At 41.7% G+C, this 16,009-nt stretch overlaps 3 protein-coding genes across 9 annotated transcripts in view; 1 reads left to right on the top strand and 2 right to left on the bottom strand.

The window, feature by feature from the left end:
- LOC109524437 (E3 ubiquitin-protein ligase RNF38-like) overlaps positions 1-1,005 on the bottom strand; it is a 14,090-nt gene extending 13,085 nt beyond the window's left edge. The window contains exon 1 of the mRNA XM_019884338.1: positions 26-1,005. The gene's annotated coding sequence lies outside the window, so the exon portion shown is untranslated. The remainder of the gene's footprint in view (positions 1-25) is intronic.
- Positions 1,006-1,735: 730 nt separating this feature from the next.
- On the top strand, positions 1,736-6,377 carry LOC109524344 (signal-transducing adaptor protein 1-like). Of its 5 annotated transcripts, none has more exons than XM_019884121.1 (10): positions 1,736-2,011; positions 2,166-2,404; positions 2,489-2,560; positions 2,764-2,880; positions 2,996-3,052; positions 3,657-3,853; positions 3,942-4,073; positions 4,338-4,407; positions 4,885-4,987; positions 5,493-6,377. In XM_019884121.1, exons 2-10 carry the CDS (start codon positions 2,303-2,305, stop codon positions 5,669-5,671), a joined length of 1,029 nt encoding a protein of 342 aa, XP_019739680.1. In that variant the 5' UTR covers positions 1,736-2,011; positions 2,166-2,302; the 3' UTR covers positions 5,672-6,377. The 5 variants fall into 5 exon arrangements, with proteins under 5 accessions (XP_019739680.1, XP_019739684.1, XP_019739683.1 ...); XM_019884123.1 differs by lacking the exon at positions 1,736-2,011 and having other exon boundaries at positions 2,024-2,404; positions 5,493-5,618; positions 5,705-6,377; XM_019884122.1 differs by lacking the exon at positions 1,736-2,011 and having other exon boundaries at positions 2,024-2,404; positions 5,493-5,618; positions 5,700-6,377.
- On the bottom strand, positions 6,175-15,858 carry ankrd13d (ankyrin repeat domain 13 family, member D). Of its 3 annotated transcripts, none has more exons than XM_019884118.1 (16): positions 14,995-15,858; positions 14,778-14,913; positions 14,568-14,692; positions 14,126-14,171; positions 13,564-13,707; positions 13,285-13,474; positions 11,756-11,822; positions 11,452-11,533; positions 11,273-11,334; positions 10,795-10,925; positions 10,560-10,717; positions 10,367-10,480; positions 8,941-9,122; positions 8,319-8,398; positions 7,831-8,067; positions 6,175-6,673 (listed from the first exon to the last, which is right to left on the bottom strand). In XM_019884118.1, exons 1-16 carry the CDS (start codon positions 15,076-15,078, stop codon positions 6,610-6,612), a joined length of 1,902 nt encoding a protein of 633 aa, XP_019739677.1. In that variant the 5' UTR covers positions 15,079-15,858; the 3' UTR covers positions 6,175-6,609. The 3 variants fall into 3 exon arrangements, with proteins under 3 accessions (XP_019739677.1, XP_019739678.1, XP_019739679.1); XM_019884119.1 differs by having other exon boundaries at positions 14,778-14,910; XM_019884120.1 differs by having other exon boundaries at positions 8,941-9,113; positions 14,995-15,857.
- Positions 15,859-16,009: the final 151 nt, after the last annotated feature.

Raw genomic sequence — 16,009 nt, 5'->3', positions numbered from 1 at the left:
GCGGCGGACGCGGAGAGCGGCGGTGGTGGTGGTGGAAAAGTCGGCTCGAGACTCAAAAGAGAGGAACCTCCTTCGTCGGACAGCTTCCCAGTCTCGCTTTAAGCGAGTTAGCTCGGAAGACGTTCTTAATCCGATAGTGCTATCTAATGCATTTGAAATGTGTGCTTTTGACAAGACAGTTGACACTTTTACAACCAAAAAGTGATAATCCCCCCACCCCCCCCAAAAAAGACCAAACAAAAAGAGGTTGACACTAGTCTTTTTTTCTTCACAGTGTGAGCACTGAAGTCGACTATGGCCACTGAAATTTTCACACAAACATTCGGTTTAATACGAATTGACTTATGTTCGATACAAGCTAAATTGTTCGTGCATGTACCAGCAAGATTTACTGGACGAGTTAAAGCCCTCACAGCAGCAACATGGCTAAGCTACCGGGCGTTATCGACAAACAAGAGAACCAACGAGTACGGACTGTGACACTATTGCCGCGTTAACTTTTCGATTTTAAATTACACAAACTAAGAAACATACCCGCAAGTGGTACAGTTCCACCCGCGGCGATGGCAGGCTATAATAGAACGTTCATTGGCATAATGTCGGAGTTAGCACAAGCTAACAGGAAGCTTGCTCCGGCAGGAAAAACAAGTCAAACCGTGGCGACGTTTAGCGGGGACAAAACGTCGTGTTATGGCGACGTAAGACCGGCAAACGGTGTTTCACGGGCGTGCGGCGTCTTCCCCGGATACCATATGTTGAAAATATTACCGGTTTTTTTTCGCGTCAATTAAATCCCCTTCTTGCGTTCGATATCAAATGTTTTCTTCGGTCAGCAGGGAGTGTAGTGGAGATCAATCAATGGGAAGTTCATACTATGTCCAGTCACTATCAACAGATCACAGAAAAACTATACAGCGCCTACCTGCCTCGTTTTGGGGGCAAATCCCCCACATACAGTGTCTACGTAGAATTAAGATCATTCAAGTCCGTACGAAAATAAAATAAATGCGACAAAATAATACAATGATTGTTTGCAACCGCAATGTTGTTTGCGATTTCGATTAGTAATGCCTAGCAAGACTCTTGCAGGCAGTCGCCCAGTTCGTTAATAATTCAACAGCTTCAAACCTGAAATACTACAGTACTAACCGTACAAGTAAATGATACGAACGCGTTTGGGTTTCGTGTTGTCATTTCGAGTAGCAAGTAAAATGTAACATACATTTTATAATGGCACCTAAGAGCCATCATCTGCTTACAATTCCAAACTGAAGCACCAATTTAGGAGGCTTTTTCTCTAATAAAATTCCCAACAAGCAGTATATCACTATTTTCGCTGATTTGGAGGAAACATTGTTTCCAATGGCATGTTTAATTTTATATGGGTTTATTATACCCAATGATGTGTTTATTATACAGTACTGTGCGGCCCCTGTGGTTGACTGGTTAGCACGTCGGCCTCACAGTGCAGAGGTGTACGCCCTTCCTAAGTGGAGTTTGGATGTTCACCCCATGCCTGCGTGGGTTTTCTTGGGGTATTCCCACGTTCCAAAAACATGTGTGGCAGGTTAATGGAACACTCTGAATTGTGCCTATGTGTGAGTGTGAGCGCATGGTTGTTCGTCAATGTGTACACTGCGATTGGCTGGCAACCAGTTCAGGGTTACTGCCTGCCCGAAGACAGCTGGGATCGGCTCCAGCACGCCCCACAACCCTTGGGAGGATAAGCGGATCAGAAAATGGATGGATGGATGGATGGAGTGCGAGCCCATGGAGATCTTGGGGTCTGAGGCAATTGCCTGTGTTTCCCTGAGGTATGAGTACGCCCCTGATTATTCCAAATTTGATCATCCAGTTGACACAGGTTTGTGTTTTAATATTTATGCGTTTACAAGTATTGGGGGGAAATCTCACAAGTACATGTCTGCATTGAAAAACAAGCACTTGTTCAATAATTAACCTGACTTATATTTGAAGACTTCACACGGATTCTGATAGTGTGGTGTATGAGGTAAGAGGGTTTTTTTTTTTGGGAGGTGTTAAATTATATTGACTACTTCCTTATTTATAAATCACCCAAGAGCTTCCTCATTCTCACCAACCTGACCACATGATGACCGAATGAAAAGGGGGGTGAATAAGCTTGAATCCATCACTATTTTCAGGAACACCACAAGGAAAGCACAGGGAAGCAGCTATGCGGATGCTCTGAGGAGTTTCTGGACTGCATCGAAGTGAATTGAGGTCAATTTGGATTAAACCAGGATTGCAGAAGCTCCAAGAAGGCCTAGAATTCAGAATTATGTCTGTGCCCCCCAGAGTGGTCCACAAGCGGCGGGCCCATATCACAGCTCTGCCTCTCTACTACTCAGGGCACCTGCTCAAGAAACACTCCTACGAGACGGTAAGGGCAAATGATGAGAACTGACTTGGGGAAAAGGAATGCACTGTGAAGCTCAGTTAACCGAATGACATCTATCATCTTCAGGATTTCAAGAAGTACTTCGCAGAGCTACGTGGAGACACCTTATTTTTGTACAAAGATGAAAAGCAGGATACAGTGAGGCCAACTTTTGCAATCCCATTATAGTGATTACTGATTTGTACCCCTCCTGCTCAAAGTCAGCTGTGATAGCCTCCAGCTCACCCATGACCCTGAAAAAGATTTGTAGTTTAGAAAATGGATGGATGGATGAATACTTTGACATGATGTCTACTTGTAGATTCAGTGAAGTGATTTTAATGAAGTCCTCCCTCTGTCAGTACACAGAGAAGCTGAATCTGCTGCAGCTGAGGTCCATGCAGTTAGCATCTGCATATCAAAGGAAGATGTCCACGATCTTCACCCTGATGATGCACACGGATGAGGTCCACTTGAAGGTGTTATGCAGTTGAAAAACAAGGCTATCATGCGATAACTGCAATTTATTTGTGGAGGTGGGGCGGGGGGACACACACATTCATTTATTCCTTTATTTTTTTGCGGGCTGAACAGATAGAAAACCCTGATACAGGAGAAGAGTGGCGGAGTTACATCATGACCATTGTCAAAGTGAGTAAACTAACACTTTTAGACACTCTAATACCGGGAAAATTGTTTAGAACTCAGCAAGCCATATGCAATGTATGCCAATATTTGATCATCTTTGAAAATCACTAAGTTAAAAAAAAACAACAACAACAAAAACAGGTGACTCTATTGTATTTTAAGAATGCATATGATGCAGTCATAAAACTATTGCTCAAAATATCACGTCATGGGCACTTGGAGGAACAGGAGTGGCGTGGATGAGCAGATGGATGGCAGGATTGGATGGATGGGGATTTTGGAGTTCCTTTTGATTGACATAATCACTGCCAGTATGCGAGGGAAGAACACACAGTGCACCCAAACCAAGGACCATTTGTACATCTGGTCAACAATTAACTAACCCATTTAAACACAAACTTGCTTTGAGTTTTTGTTTTATTTTGTGCACGGTTTCGGTTTCAATGAGACAATAGTATCTTGTAAGGCATGTAAGCACTTACTTTGGATCAAACATAATGAAGGATGGGTAGGAGTAGTTTCCTTCCTTCCTTCCTTCCTTCCTTTCATTCATCAATCATCCATGTTTATACCGTTAGATGTAAAGTAAATCCATGTCATCCCATAGAAAGAGATTCCCAGTCAGATACAGCTCCTGCCAGGCCAAAGGTTGCTGCTTGAAGATGCTCTGGCTCAGGAGAAAATAAGAAGTTCCCAAGTAAAGAAACCCCCCCTCCCTCCTCGACCGGCCCACCTTCTTGGAGCCCCTGCATTCGTCCCTCCACATAAGGACACGTCTGACCACAGCAGTCCAGAGATGTTACCGTGACTACGATTTGGTTCTTTCTTTCTTTTTATTTATTTATTTATTTATTTTTGTCCGGCCATTAAATTTTGACTCTGAATCTTTCAGGTGTTTCTTCAATGTGACTCGACAGGAAGCTGAGCAGATGTTGAGGCAGAACCCGGAGTATGGAGGCATCATCATCCGCCCATCCACCATGGCCAACAATTATGCCCTCACTCTCAGACAGGTCACAGCCAAGTAGGTGACTGAGTCTTATTAATAAGTACTTTAGTGTCAGATACAAGACCCAGAATTGCTAAGAGTATTCTAAGAGTATCCTACATGCTAAGAGTATCATAATAATTATCAGATTGAAAAAAAAAAAACAGGCAATGTTCGACAGGAACAAGTAAAAAATATATGCTGTATATAAACAATACTAATCTTATGAGTTTTAATGTATGTATCTTTTTAGTGAACAAGTTTGAATAGGCATTGCAGTAATAATAACGTGTGTTTTAGGGGGCCTGTCATGAAGAACTACAGGCTGATCTGCACCAAGTCAGGATTTATCATTCAATTGGAAACAGCAGTATGTTCTTAGAGTTTTCACATTATTACCCTAATTTATTATAAATAAGACAAATTCAACCACAGCTTGAATGGTGTAAACTCACACTTCAATGGATTTAGCAAACAGAAATACTGAGGGAGCACTTTATTAGGTACACTTGCACAACCCAAGAGTTACATCCAAGAGCTGTATGAGAAATTTTGCCTTTACTCAAAGATGATCAAATTCAAATACAAAATTTCATACTATAATTGTTTTTGTGACTACACTAGTAGTAGTGATGCATCACCTGACAGCAGTGTGTCGCATTTTTCCCTCAAAAAAGATCACAAACAGCTCTGCGAATGCCGTGCAATTCTGCACCACTACAAACTTCAACCACAGTAACAAATAATTAGAGCACAATAATGTTGTAATAAATATGCTTTGACATTGTAGAGGACACCGTGGTTAATTACGATTTTGGTCTGACTCACACAGTCTGTTTCACTTCAGGTGACAGTCTCCTCCCTGCGGGAGGTACTGGAATATTTTCTCGAGAAGACAGAATACAGCCTTCATCCTTACATGCCGGGTGACATCTATGACACTCGTATCGGTGAGCACAGCGTGGGCTCAGTGACAGCCTAAAACAACGACTGAAATGTGCTCATATAATATTTGAAAATACGTATTAAATGAGTACGCAAGTGTGGAGCTGTCGATTTGCAGTAAAATTATTTAGACTGGAAAATACGTTCAAACGTACTTATATGCCAAATGCAACAATGCCAGGGGCTTTTAACTTCCACATGCGCAACCCCGTGGCATTTTGGGATAACAATGACAAATGTAACTCATGCATTGCAGACAAAATACAACCATCAAATTATGAATGAACAATGTTCACTTATTTTTTTTTTCATGTATTGGTTTAATGTTGGCAAAATGATACCCCCCCACCTTTTTTCTGAGTCGTGCATGCGCAACCCAATTGTTCAATCGTACGTATATGAGAGCATTTCACTGGCGAATATGAGTAAAATATAAATTTTGTTGCGAATGTGAAAGCATTTCAGTAAGTGTGAGGGGTCATACTTAATTATGTCATCTCATACTTACAGAGGTGACACCTCCTTGCTCAACACAGAAAAATGTACCCAAGGCACAAGTGGCACCCGCGATGCGTTCACAGACCAAGCCTGGGGAAGGAGAATATGTGCGCCCTGATGATCACAACTTGAATAAAGGTGCAAATAAAAACGTGCCCAAGTATTACCATAACTGTTTTGTGTTCAAATGAACTGACAGTCTAAAATACTTTCGAATAGTTCAGCTGGATGAAGAACTGTGGAAAGTTGTATGACTGCGTAGGAACTACAATCAGAAAACCCTCACTGGCACAGCATCATTTCACATGCCAAGTACGTCCGTGTGACATTTATATTGTTTTCATTTATTTTGTAATTGAGAGAATATATCTTTTCCTTGAGAATGTCTTGCCTGGAGCTATTTGTTTGAGGACTACAGAAGGTAACTGCAATGTAATCCAAATTGTCTTCTATGATTCATCTATATTCGATCATTTTGGTTTATGGACTTTTAAATACAACAGTTTACTACCAAAATAACAAAAGTAGTTTTATAGAATTTGTCACTTCATTAAGATGAAATAAGATAAAGTGGACTCTTTTAACATTACAGTACTGTAGTTACATACAGTTTATTAGTATTGGGTGTTTGCCAGATTACATTACTAATGGTAAATCTAATAAGAACTGGAGTAAAAAAAAAAAAAAAAGATTCCAATGATGAACATTTTTTTAAAATTATTTCATTATTTAATTTTCACACAAATACAAGCAAGTCAAATGTTTCAAATGTTCTAATATTTGTATACGTTTTATTACGTGTCTCTTCGTCGGTACCATGGATCATGTTATAGGTTTAAAGAATGTACACCATCCATCACTCTTTAAAGACACCAAGACTCAGCAAAATATATAATTTAAAAAATCCCTTTCATCTCTTCCTTCATTGCCATGTGAATCAGAGTGCTAGTTTGCACATTTTGTCACTCATTCTTTTTTGTCATACTTTTTAGGGATGCTAATCAGATGAAGAAATAAATAAAACGTCTCTAATAACTTAGCATCTGGGGGTTCCAAAATAAAAAGAAAAACAGAATAAATTAGGAGTTTGTGTCCCCCAATGAAGACCCGCTTGTCCATTCAAGTGACATTACTTCTCGGTGAGTGATAGCTGCAGGATCCTCTCGAGCTCCTCCTCTTCCTCTTTACGCTTCCTGTGAAATGTTAGCAAATCATCACATTCAATAAAACGTCAACTCAATATCGATCTACAAAGATGTCTAGATGGCAGCAGTCTTAGGTGTTCACAGTTCTAGAACCAGATTACCGTAAACCACAGTTGTGTGCAGGGTTCACAGCCTTATATTGTATCCTATGCAAAGTAAGACTATTATCGCAGTTTACTGAGGAGCTGTGACTGTCTCCATGTACATCTGTTCTATAAAGCTCCTAGCTGGCCAAGATGTGCACACCAGAAGGTGCAGCACAATATGCCCATTGAATTGAAGCAAAAAAATGTACTGCCTCTTTACATTTTATTAAGTACTGTATGCCATTACTGTAGTACAATATTAGAGAGGTGTGGGTTTTTTTTAACTCTTTCATTCCACAAGAGGTACTTGTACATCTTTTTAAAATTAGGCCCCGCCTACCAAGGACGTACTTGTACGTCTAAGTCTTTTTTTTGCGTCATAGAGAGGAGGAGGGTCTGATGCAATCTGTGAATGAGAATAAGCCGTTTGCATTGTAAATCATGTAAAAAAGCGACCAGTAGGTGGCAGTGGTGCCTCACGTGCTTGAAATGCAAGCTTTTACAAAAAGCTCCTTTTCTCCGTTTTTTGCCCAGGAATCGCCATTTTCATGAAACTTAGCCATTTTGTAATGCCGATTGCTGAAGAATGGAAAAAGATAGAAACAAAATTCTTTTTTCTGCTGAACGAAGACGGTCCAAACTTTATTTTGTTACTTTGTTTATATAGCATTAGAACCAAATATTCTGTGGGCCTTGCAAGATCAGTCAAAATCCAGTAAAACGCTGGGATTGAGGGGGTTGCTCCAGTGAAAATGGCTGGAATTGAATGAGTTACCGTAATTAAAAAGTTATTTAGGTGTCTTTAGCGAAACGGATGATTGGCATTGCTATTCATTTCAAGAGGAAAAGATTATATGAGATACAAGTGTTTTGAGCTACGAGTGTGGTGAAGGAACAAACTAAACTCAGTTGAAAATTTCACAGAAAAACAACGGGTTCTCTGTAACTATGTATACTGTGTAGGTAAAGGGAAACTAATGAAATTGGAGGTACTGATAACTGTCTAAAAAGCAAATAAAAACTAAAAGCTAATAAACTCTTCCTAGAGGACAACCTCACCTGTCTATCTCCTCCTGCTCACGGCATGACAGCTCCATGGCCATGCGCAGCTGCTCATCAAAGCTGCTCGCCCCACCAAAGTGTCCTGATAACGGCGGCTCGGTCGCTGTGTTGTAAGTGAGAGGACAATTGGTGGTGGGGTTCAACGGGGAGTCTGGTGGGGGCCGGCTGGGGTCCTGTGCGTCAACTTCCCCTCCTCTGCTAGCCAACGAGATGCACAAAGACTCCTGAATGGCCCTGTTTAAAAGAGGCACAAATAGTGAGGAAAGAGAGAAAGACATCACTGCTAAGCCTCAGTACAGGATGATTGGGAGTAGTAGCTGCTTCCCGAGTGGGTTGAAAGGAAGCCCTAATGACAGAGTTCTATTCACAGATGCTTAATTACATTACTTAATTCCTTTCTTTCACCAAATTAGGCAGGGACCATCATGTTTTTAGAGAACTGACTTCCACATTGACAAAATTGGGAAAAAAAAAGGTCAGTTCACCTCTCAAGCTGAGGATCTTCCTCATAGAGAGGCGACTGAGGTCCTGGACGACTGTTGGTCAGGGCCTCCCAGATGGTCACCTAAAAAAAATTAAGATAAAAAGTAAGAATGTATCTGTGACAAACAACATGCTTCATTGCTTTGGCCAATGACCGTGTCAGCAGATACCGCAAGAATTTACCAGGATTTCATGTAAAAGTACGAGTGATCATGACATAACTAGGCTGTTAAGGTGATCAGCTTTTATGTTTTTTTTTTTCAGTTTAACATGTCTTCTTTATCGTGGAAGAAAAACTTGAAGGGCTCCAAGATTTCATCCTTCTCATGATCTAGTCCCTTGAATAAGTCAACAAGTAATTTTTCACTCACATTAAAGCTATGTTAAAAGATATCATTCTGAAATACTGCTGCTGCAAGCCCAATGCTCGAATTAGATCCAACCACTGAAAGTCTTTGCAGTGGACAAACAACAAAACCAAACTATTCCTCTGCAACTACAGAGCGGTACAATGATTGTTCATGGTCTTCAATTTTTCAAAATTCTTAGTTTACTGTAGAAGAATGGCATTGTAAGAATGAAAGTGCCGATTAGTTGAAGCGGTGACTGAGGTTGCGTCTTAACCTGGTCACTCTCTGTGCCAGCGTCCAAAAGGCTCTGCTGGATGGCAAACTGCAGCAGGTTGTCATCTTCATCTCTCATTGGCTCACTGCGCCCTGGTCCAAGCGTGGTGTAGTCTGCTGGGGGCTCAAACACCGAAGGGTCCACCTCACAGTGGAAGGGAGCGGATGACTGCCCTGAGGAGACAGTGTACAACAAAATGGAAATGGAGATCACTACTCCATGCGCGTTTTATGGCTCAGGGTTTCGTAAATATATGTGATTTTGCCAACCAGGCACACGACTGAACTACATAAAACTTTGAACAATGCCACAGAAGCTGATTTTGGAAAATTCCTGTCTGACCACCTGAAACGTCATCAACAGCCACTTTTAACTTTGACTGAATTGTAGGCAACTTTTTCACTTGCCAAGCTATTGTAGCGACAGTGTGATGTGTGTATTTCTTTGATGTTTTAAGTTTTTGTGAAATTTTACCAAAAAGCGTGATTGTTCTTTTTCCCAGCCTAATTGGAATCTTTTTGGAACAGTCTAGTATATGTGATTGATTTTTATGTCACATACTGTCCGAGTCCTAGAGTCCCAGAGTAAAGCGTTCACATTCAAGTGAAGAATGACATTTTTTTTTAACATTATTTATTTTTTTACTCATCGGTACCGGGAGGAAAAAAAGCTGAATTTATATGTGTATAAATAGATTGCATGTGTGATATGTATGAGTTTCTCACTTATTGTCAGAAATCATGAACATGATCAGTGTTTTCACACAAATGAATATCATTATAACAGAACACGATTAACGGAAATTTGAGCAAATTTGTAATTTCAGAGGTATAGAGCAAAGTGGTAGCCCTTCACAATCATCAGTGCCAAAGAAGTAGCTCTGAATTTCAAAAAGCTTGGTGGCCTCCGATATATACCAAATTAGTACGGCTTGACTGGATCTCGCTTGGTACCTGGAAATAGAATTGTTGTTGTGAAAGATCATGTGATAGAATAGAACATCACATTTTGGAAAGCCTTGTTACATCTAAAACCATGCATTTCCGTTCACCTGTGATTCAAATTCTGAATGGCTGCAAAACTAGTTGCCAACTGTAGGTCACTCATGAAAAAAAAACAGGTGCTAAACCCTGCACACTGGGCCAGTGCCGTACGGTTTTGTCGCTTGGTGTGCAGCGCGATGCACTAGTTGTATAACTAGGTGGTATTTTACACTATAAATGTATGAGATGTGTAATTCTTTTATTAACTCACTCCATCTTCTATGAACCCCAAGTTTGAAATAACAGAATAGACCTTTTTATGTTTGTAAACAATATGCATCAATATACAGTGATTGACTACCGTTGACTTGAACTGCAAATGATGATGGGCTTGCCCAGTTGAGTGATGCAGACCAATTTTGGGAATGTGAATTAATAGTTACCTGTTTCTTCCGAGCTCTCTGGTTTGTGAACCGTCACTGAGCTCACTGGCTCGTCACAGCCGCACAAGTTACTGAAGGTCACTCTGGCATTCAGCACGTGAAACAGTGGAATCTCTGAAGGGCAGAGGCAATTGAATCAGAAACGCAAATGAGTTAAGTGATGATCAGCCCCCAAACAGGACTTTGCTCTCACCTATTTTGACTGGAAAACCTGGAGGCAAGCGTAAGGTGATGAAGTCGCGCAACTTAGCAAAGTGAGCGTTGGAGATGGCCATGAGATCGATGATGGGCGTCACCTGTTCGGCCAGCGACAAAGGATGAGTCTCACTTAACCACAGATTTGCCTTGAACCTGGAGATGACGCAGACAGGACAAATGTTGAGTTCACTCCTGCATGGTCATGTCACGTTGTCGCAGCTCAGTCATACCTCTGTACTTTGCTGGTGAGCTCGATGGGACGTCCAATGTCTCGGCCGTTGAGGTTGAACTCTGGATTGAAGTATTCTTCAGCCGTGATGGCCGTGGGGTTGTGTGGACTGGCGCACTGGGACACGTTACTCTACATGACCGTAAGAGAGACACTGATATGTCAATTAACGCAACAGTAAAAACTAGGAAGCACAGTAGATAGCACTGTCTCCTCATAGCAAGGTGCAATGTTGTCTGTGTGACAGTGTTGATTTTATGCTCCAGTCAAAAATTGATTTTATCTTAATCCAAGACTCGAAATCTGTCCATAGGTGTGAATCCAAGGGTTATATTGGATTGTGTGCACATTTAACATGTTCAATAAAATAGAGAGTAAAAGCATTTTTTCAGTCGCTCTCAGGGACAAATAAAAGTGTTATTCTCTTCAAGGAGGTGGCATGTGCTATAGGTGGGATCATTTGATTCAGTGGTGCTTACCCCATTGTAAGCTGTGTGCTGTTCAGCTATTCCCAGGAAGGACTGCAGAGGAGTTTTGGACCCTGAATGGGACATATGGCATAAGGTGAAATGGACATAATGTGCTCTAGAGTTTAAGGGTTTAAGAATGTACAAAGTAATTTGGGGTTTGGTCTGACATGAAATTGCTGTGACCTCACCTTTGCTCCGGGATTTATCCTGGTCTGATAGATGCTCCGTTCGTGACCGAGTTACCAGCTCCACATTGGTCGCACTGTAAACCTTGAACAATGACACAAAGTGTTTCATCTACATAAAAAAACATTTACGGAAGATACGAGATAGTCCAACTTGACAATAGTACATTTATCGTGTACAGTTGGGACACCAACAAGACAAAATGCCTTCAGTCGGTCATATTTTGGATTCAAAAATACACGACAGTAAATGGATGTTCAGTTACTTCTCTGAGTTACTGATCAAAAATGAAGTCATAAGTCTCACCTTGGCTTCATATCCACTGACCATTTCACTCTTCTCAGAACGCCAGCCCCAAATCCCAGACTTGTTCCTAAAAACAAAAGTACATCGTGGAACCTCGACCTATGAACATCCCTGTTTATGAACAATTCGAGCTATGCACATGGGCACATATTTTCAACATACAAACAGTCTTGTCATGGACTAGCGGATGGATCTATTTTGTGCTTCTTCTCGGGCTGCATAACCTTATTGACAATGTGCATTGTTGTAAAGTACTGAAAAACAGTTGTATCCCTCTGTAGATGGGGAAGTCCATTGTAGGCAGAAGTTCCCCGTCTGCATTCTCAGTATTCCAGTCACAAATGAATGTCGTGGTAGCCACAGTGAAGTCCCCAAGTCATTTTATTTTAGTCTCTTTAATTGAGCAATGAATGTCAAAATAGCTGTCCACGCATGTCGCAAAGCAGAAGTTCCACCCAAATTGAATACATTCACACAATCACAGATGCCAGAAGCAGCGGTGTCCATTCCAAAGAAGCACTGCCTTCTGTAAATAGAACATGCTCCCTGTTGATAGTGTGAGCAAGACAACTGAAAATTATAAATATATTTGACAAATATTAAAAAAAAAAACCTGTAGTCGGCTCTTTAGCACATCCGCCTCACAGGGCAGAGGTGCAGCGGTCGATTCCTGGACCCAGCCTATCTGTGTGGAGTTTGCATGTTCTCCCCATGCCTGCTTGGGTTTTCTCTAGGTACTCCGGTTCCCTCCCACATTCCAAAAACATGCATGGCAGGGGATGGTACCATGTTAATGGAACACTCGAAATTGTCCTTTGTTGTGATTGAGAGCATGAATTATTATTTGTCTACAGGTATGTGGATAAACGGATTAGAAAATGGATGGATGGACATAAAAACAACCAAATACAATGCGACATCCGAATCGTTTTTTGGGGTACAAAGAAAAAGGCAAGTCTCCCTGGTTCGGCATGACAAAGTCAAACAATAAATTAGAAAAGAAACAGATTGAAGAAAAAGAGCAACTTGAATCAGAATTTCCCCAGGTTATTAGGGAAGAAGATGGAGCTATCCTCCCCTTTTCCCCCTACTTCAGGAAAGTTAATGAGCAATAGTTGTTTCATGTAATAGTAATAGTGTTTTTTCACTTATTTCTATATTGCTATGTATTTATTTTTAAACTACACACCAATTTAAAATAGTATAACTTAGTCTGGGGGCTGGAGTGGGTAAATTGCATTTGCATTCATTTCATTGAGAAACATTACCCCGATTTATGACTGTTTCAGGTAACAAACAGGCTCACACAACCAATTAATGTTAGCAATTGAGATTCCACTGTATTTTAATGCAACTTTGACCCACTCTTTAAGCTTGCAACCTTTCATTATTCCACTTGGGACAGAGACTAAAGGATCACTGGTCTAATATTTAAGAAAGTCAAAAGCATTTCCTCACTAACATAAGATCCTCTGGTGGATCTCACAGCACTAAAAAGGGGGTTATTTAAGACAGTACACGTGCCTTACCGCTCAAAGGCAATGTTGCGTGTGTTGAGGTGTGTGGAGACGATCGGCGATGTGAGTCTTTGCGCAGTGTTCTCTTGCGAAGGCTGCATGGCGGCGAGCAGGGACGGCGCATCACGTGGAGACAAGACAAGTGGCTCCGTGTACACCACCTGCTTCTCATGGTCCACCTCCATGACCACGGCTCCATTGTCTACAAAGAGGAGGGAGGGATGACACTGGAGCACAACGAGCTTGGCAGGGAAAGATATAGAGGTCACGGTCAGACTTTTGCACACAAACCTCCACCCTTAAAGATGTAGCTCCGCCGCCCTTTCAGCCAGGTCATGTGTTCAAAACCCAGGAGGGTTGTGTCTACACGGAGACACGAGCCACTCTTCCACACCCGGTACACGTCACTTGGGCACACCTTGGACACCAAAGGCACTGAGGGAGAATTGGTAGAAGTGTTTTTGAACAATGAAGACAGGAGGTGTGATGTTAACATCACAGCCATAGGACTCTGATCATCTACAGTGTAGATTCTACACTGTCTCGTGAGGTAAAATACAGAATGCACACGAGGAGAAAAGTAATGTTTTAAAAGCATTTGCTGTTAAGAGTTAAGTCCGTGTTTAATTTACTTTTTTACAATGCAACATTCACTCTACATCAATTAAAAATGTTAGATGATTGCACCTGAAATTGATTATTTCTATTTCCATTATTGCCTGTGGGGAATTTTTTGCAATCCAACTGAATCAGAAGGTTATTTGGTTCGAACTTTGAGGTTCCAGTAATACTGAGAGTTAGCTGGCTTCATAGAAGCCTTAGTCCTGAAGAGATGATTAATAAAAACAGTCACCCCAACTGGTGAACTCCCATTTCATCTCCACATAGAAGTCTCGCGCCTGGAACACACAGAGATGAAAACAGAAAGATCAGACAACTTAGTGTTTCGCCACATTCAATTGACCCTCCTGCACACATTTTACATCAGAAAATAAAATCTCAAAGCATGTTACAAAAAGAGCACACTCGAGTTAATTGCCATTTTTTGGAAGAGCAAAGAATTGTTCTGCCTGTCTCTATACTTCACTGGCATAGATACATCATTTGTAGTCAATAAAATAATTTCCCATCGCACGGAATCACTGAGATAAATGATGTGTAATGTTAGACATGGTCTCTAACATTACACATCATTTATCTCAGTTTGAATCAATTGTGAAAAAAAATATATGAAAATGCAGCTTCAGAGAGGTGAAGCATTTTGAGTTGTTTTTGAACTTTTTTTTTTTTTTTACCTGTCTTAGTTTGCTCAGCAGCTCTGGGATGCCTGCCAGCCGCTCAGTTGCCCGTTTGAAGTCTCTGTACTGAAGCACCAGTTGAACCAGCTCAGGATCCCCAGTGCTCACTGCCTCCTGCAAGACTGAAACCCAAACACACGACTGTTCATCAGTGATGCTTTCTTTACCCCGGCAAGAGAAAACAGGAGGCCACAATGGAGCACCCACTCGTCCAGCCTTGTGCGTTGCAGTGTGTTGGGTCTGCCGTGTATCTGAGCAGCACTCGGGTGGACTCTAGGTGGCCCAGGGACACTGCGAGCTCCAAAGGGGTGCGCCCCCTTGGATCCGCTCGCTCCAGGTCCTGCTGCGGTGGCACACATGCAACAAGCATCTTCAGCGCAATGCAGTACGACACTTTGGACAGAAAGATGTCAAACAAACCTACCTCTGCCTTTTGCATCTCCTGGTCGAGCTCCTGATACTGATTGTTCCACACCAGGAAATGCAAAGGAAACTCTTCTTGGGCCATGTTTGTCGCTCGGTTAACAGTCTAATTTGTTTTTTTTTTTCTAAGCTCTTCGCGATGGGATTTAGCGACTTCTTGTGTCGAGCTAGTTGGTTAGCTAACAGGCTAGCTCTGACAAAGCAACAGCAAAATAAATAAACCAATGACGAAAGGGGAGGAAAAGGGGTTGCTGCGCTGGTAAAAACCTGTCACGGAACAAATATATCCGCGTTGCTAACGCGAGGAAGTCAACGAACCTGAATGTCGTGTGTACCTTTTTAAATTAGTGGGCTGAGTTGCCTGGCGAACTCAGCCCACTAATTTGATGTAACGGTTAAGAACTAAGAGCTAGTGAGCTAGGCTAACATGTATAACTGGGTTTACAGTATAACTGTGTTTCTTGCTCCATCCACCCTTCCATTATGAAGGAAAAACACCCAAGGTGGTGAACACCTTACATCCACGTCCGTACATTATCGTCCCTTAAGTGAGTGGAATCCGACCGATGTGAAAGCTCGCCACCCACATCCCTGGTGTATTCGCAGGACTTTGTTCAAATATATGGCCTTTCCTCGAGTTGGACAATGGACATCCACGAGTCCTCCGGCGTCCGGTGTTGGTGACAGCTGCTGCCGCCCACGCTCAACTCTTGTCCACTTGAAATCTAAGCGCCATCACTTGTTAAAGTCTGTGGAATTTGTGCGATGACATCTGTGGCTGACACGCAATCGGACGGCAGATGCTAGTTTATTTATCCGTAGAGGTAGGCGTCGCTTCTCTTCCTGGTTGTGGAGGGTGGAGCCGCTCATCAGCTGACTGGCTACAGGTCACTCGGTTATTGATAACGATCGTGTATCGTTTCCATTGGAAATTCAGCTAATGTAGAGTTATTTTGGCATGGGGTAATTACTTTTGGTTAATGCATTTATTTACGAAATGTAATACAGGTAAATTG

Source organism: Hippocampus comes, unplaced genomic scaffold (genome assembly GCF_001891065.2).
Source record: "Hippocampus comes isolate QL1 unplaced genomic scaffold, H_comes_QL1_v1.1 scaffold156, whole genome shotgun sequence".
Taxonomy (NCBI): Eukaryota; Metazoa; Chordata; class Actinopteri; order Syngnathiformes; family Syngnathidae; genus Hippocampus; species Hippocampus comes.
This window is presented reverse-complemented; position numbering and strand designations above follow the sequence as displayed.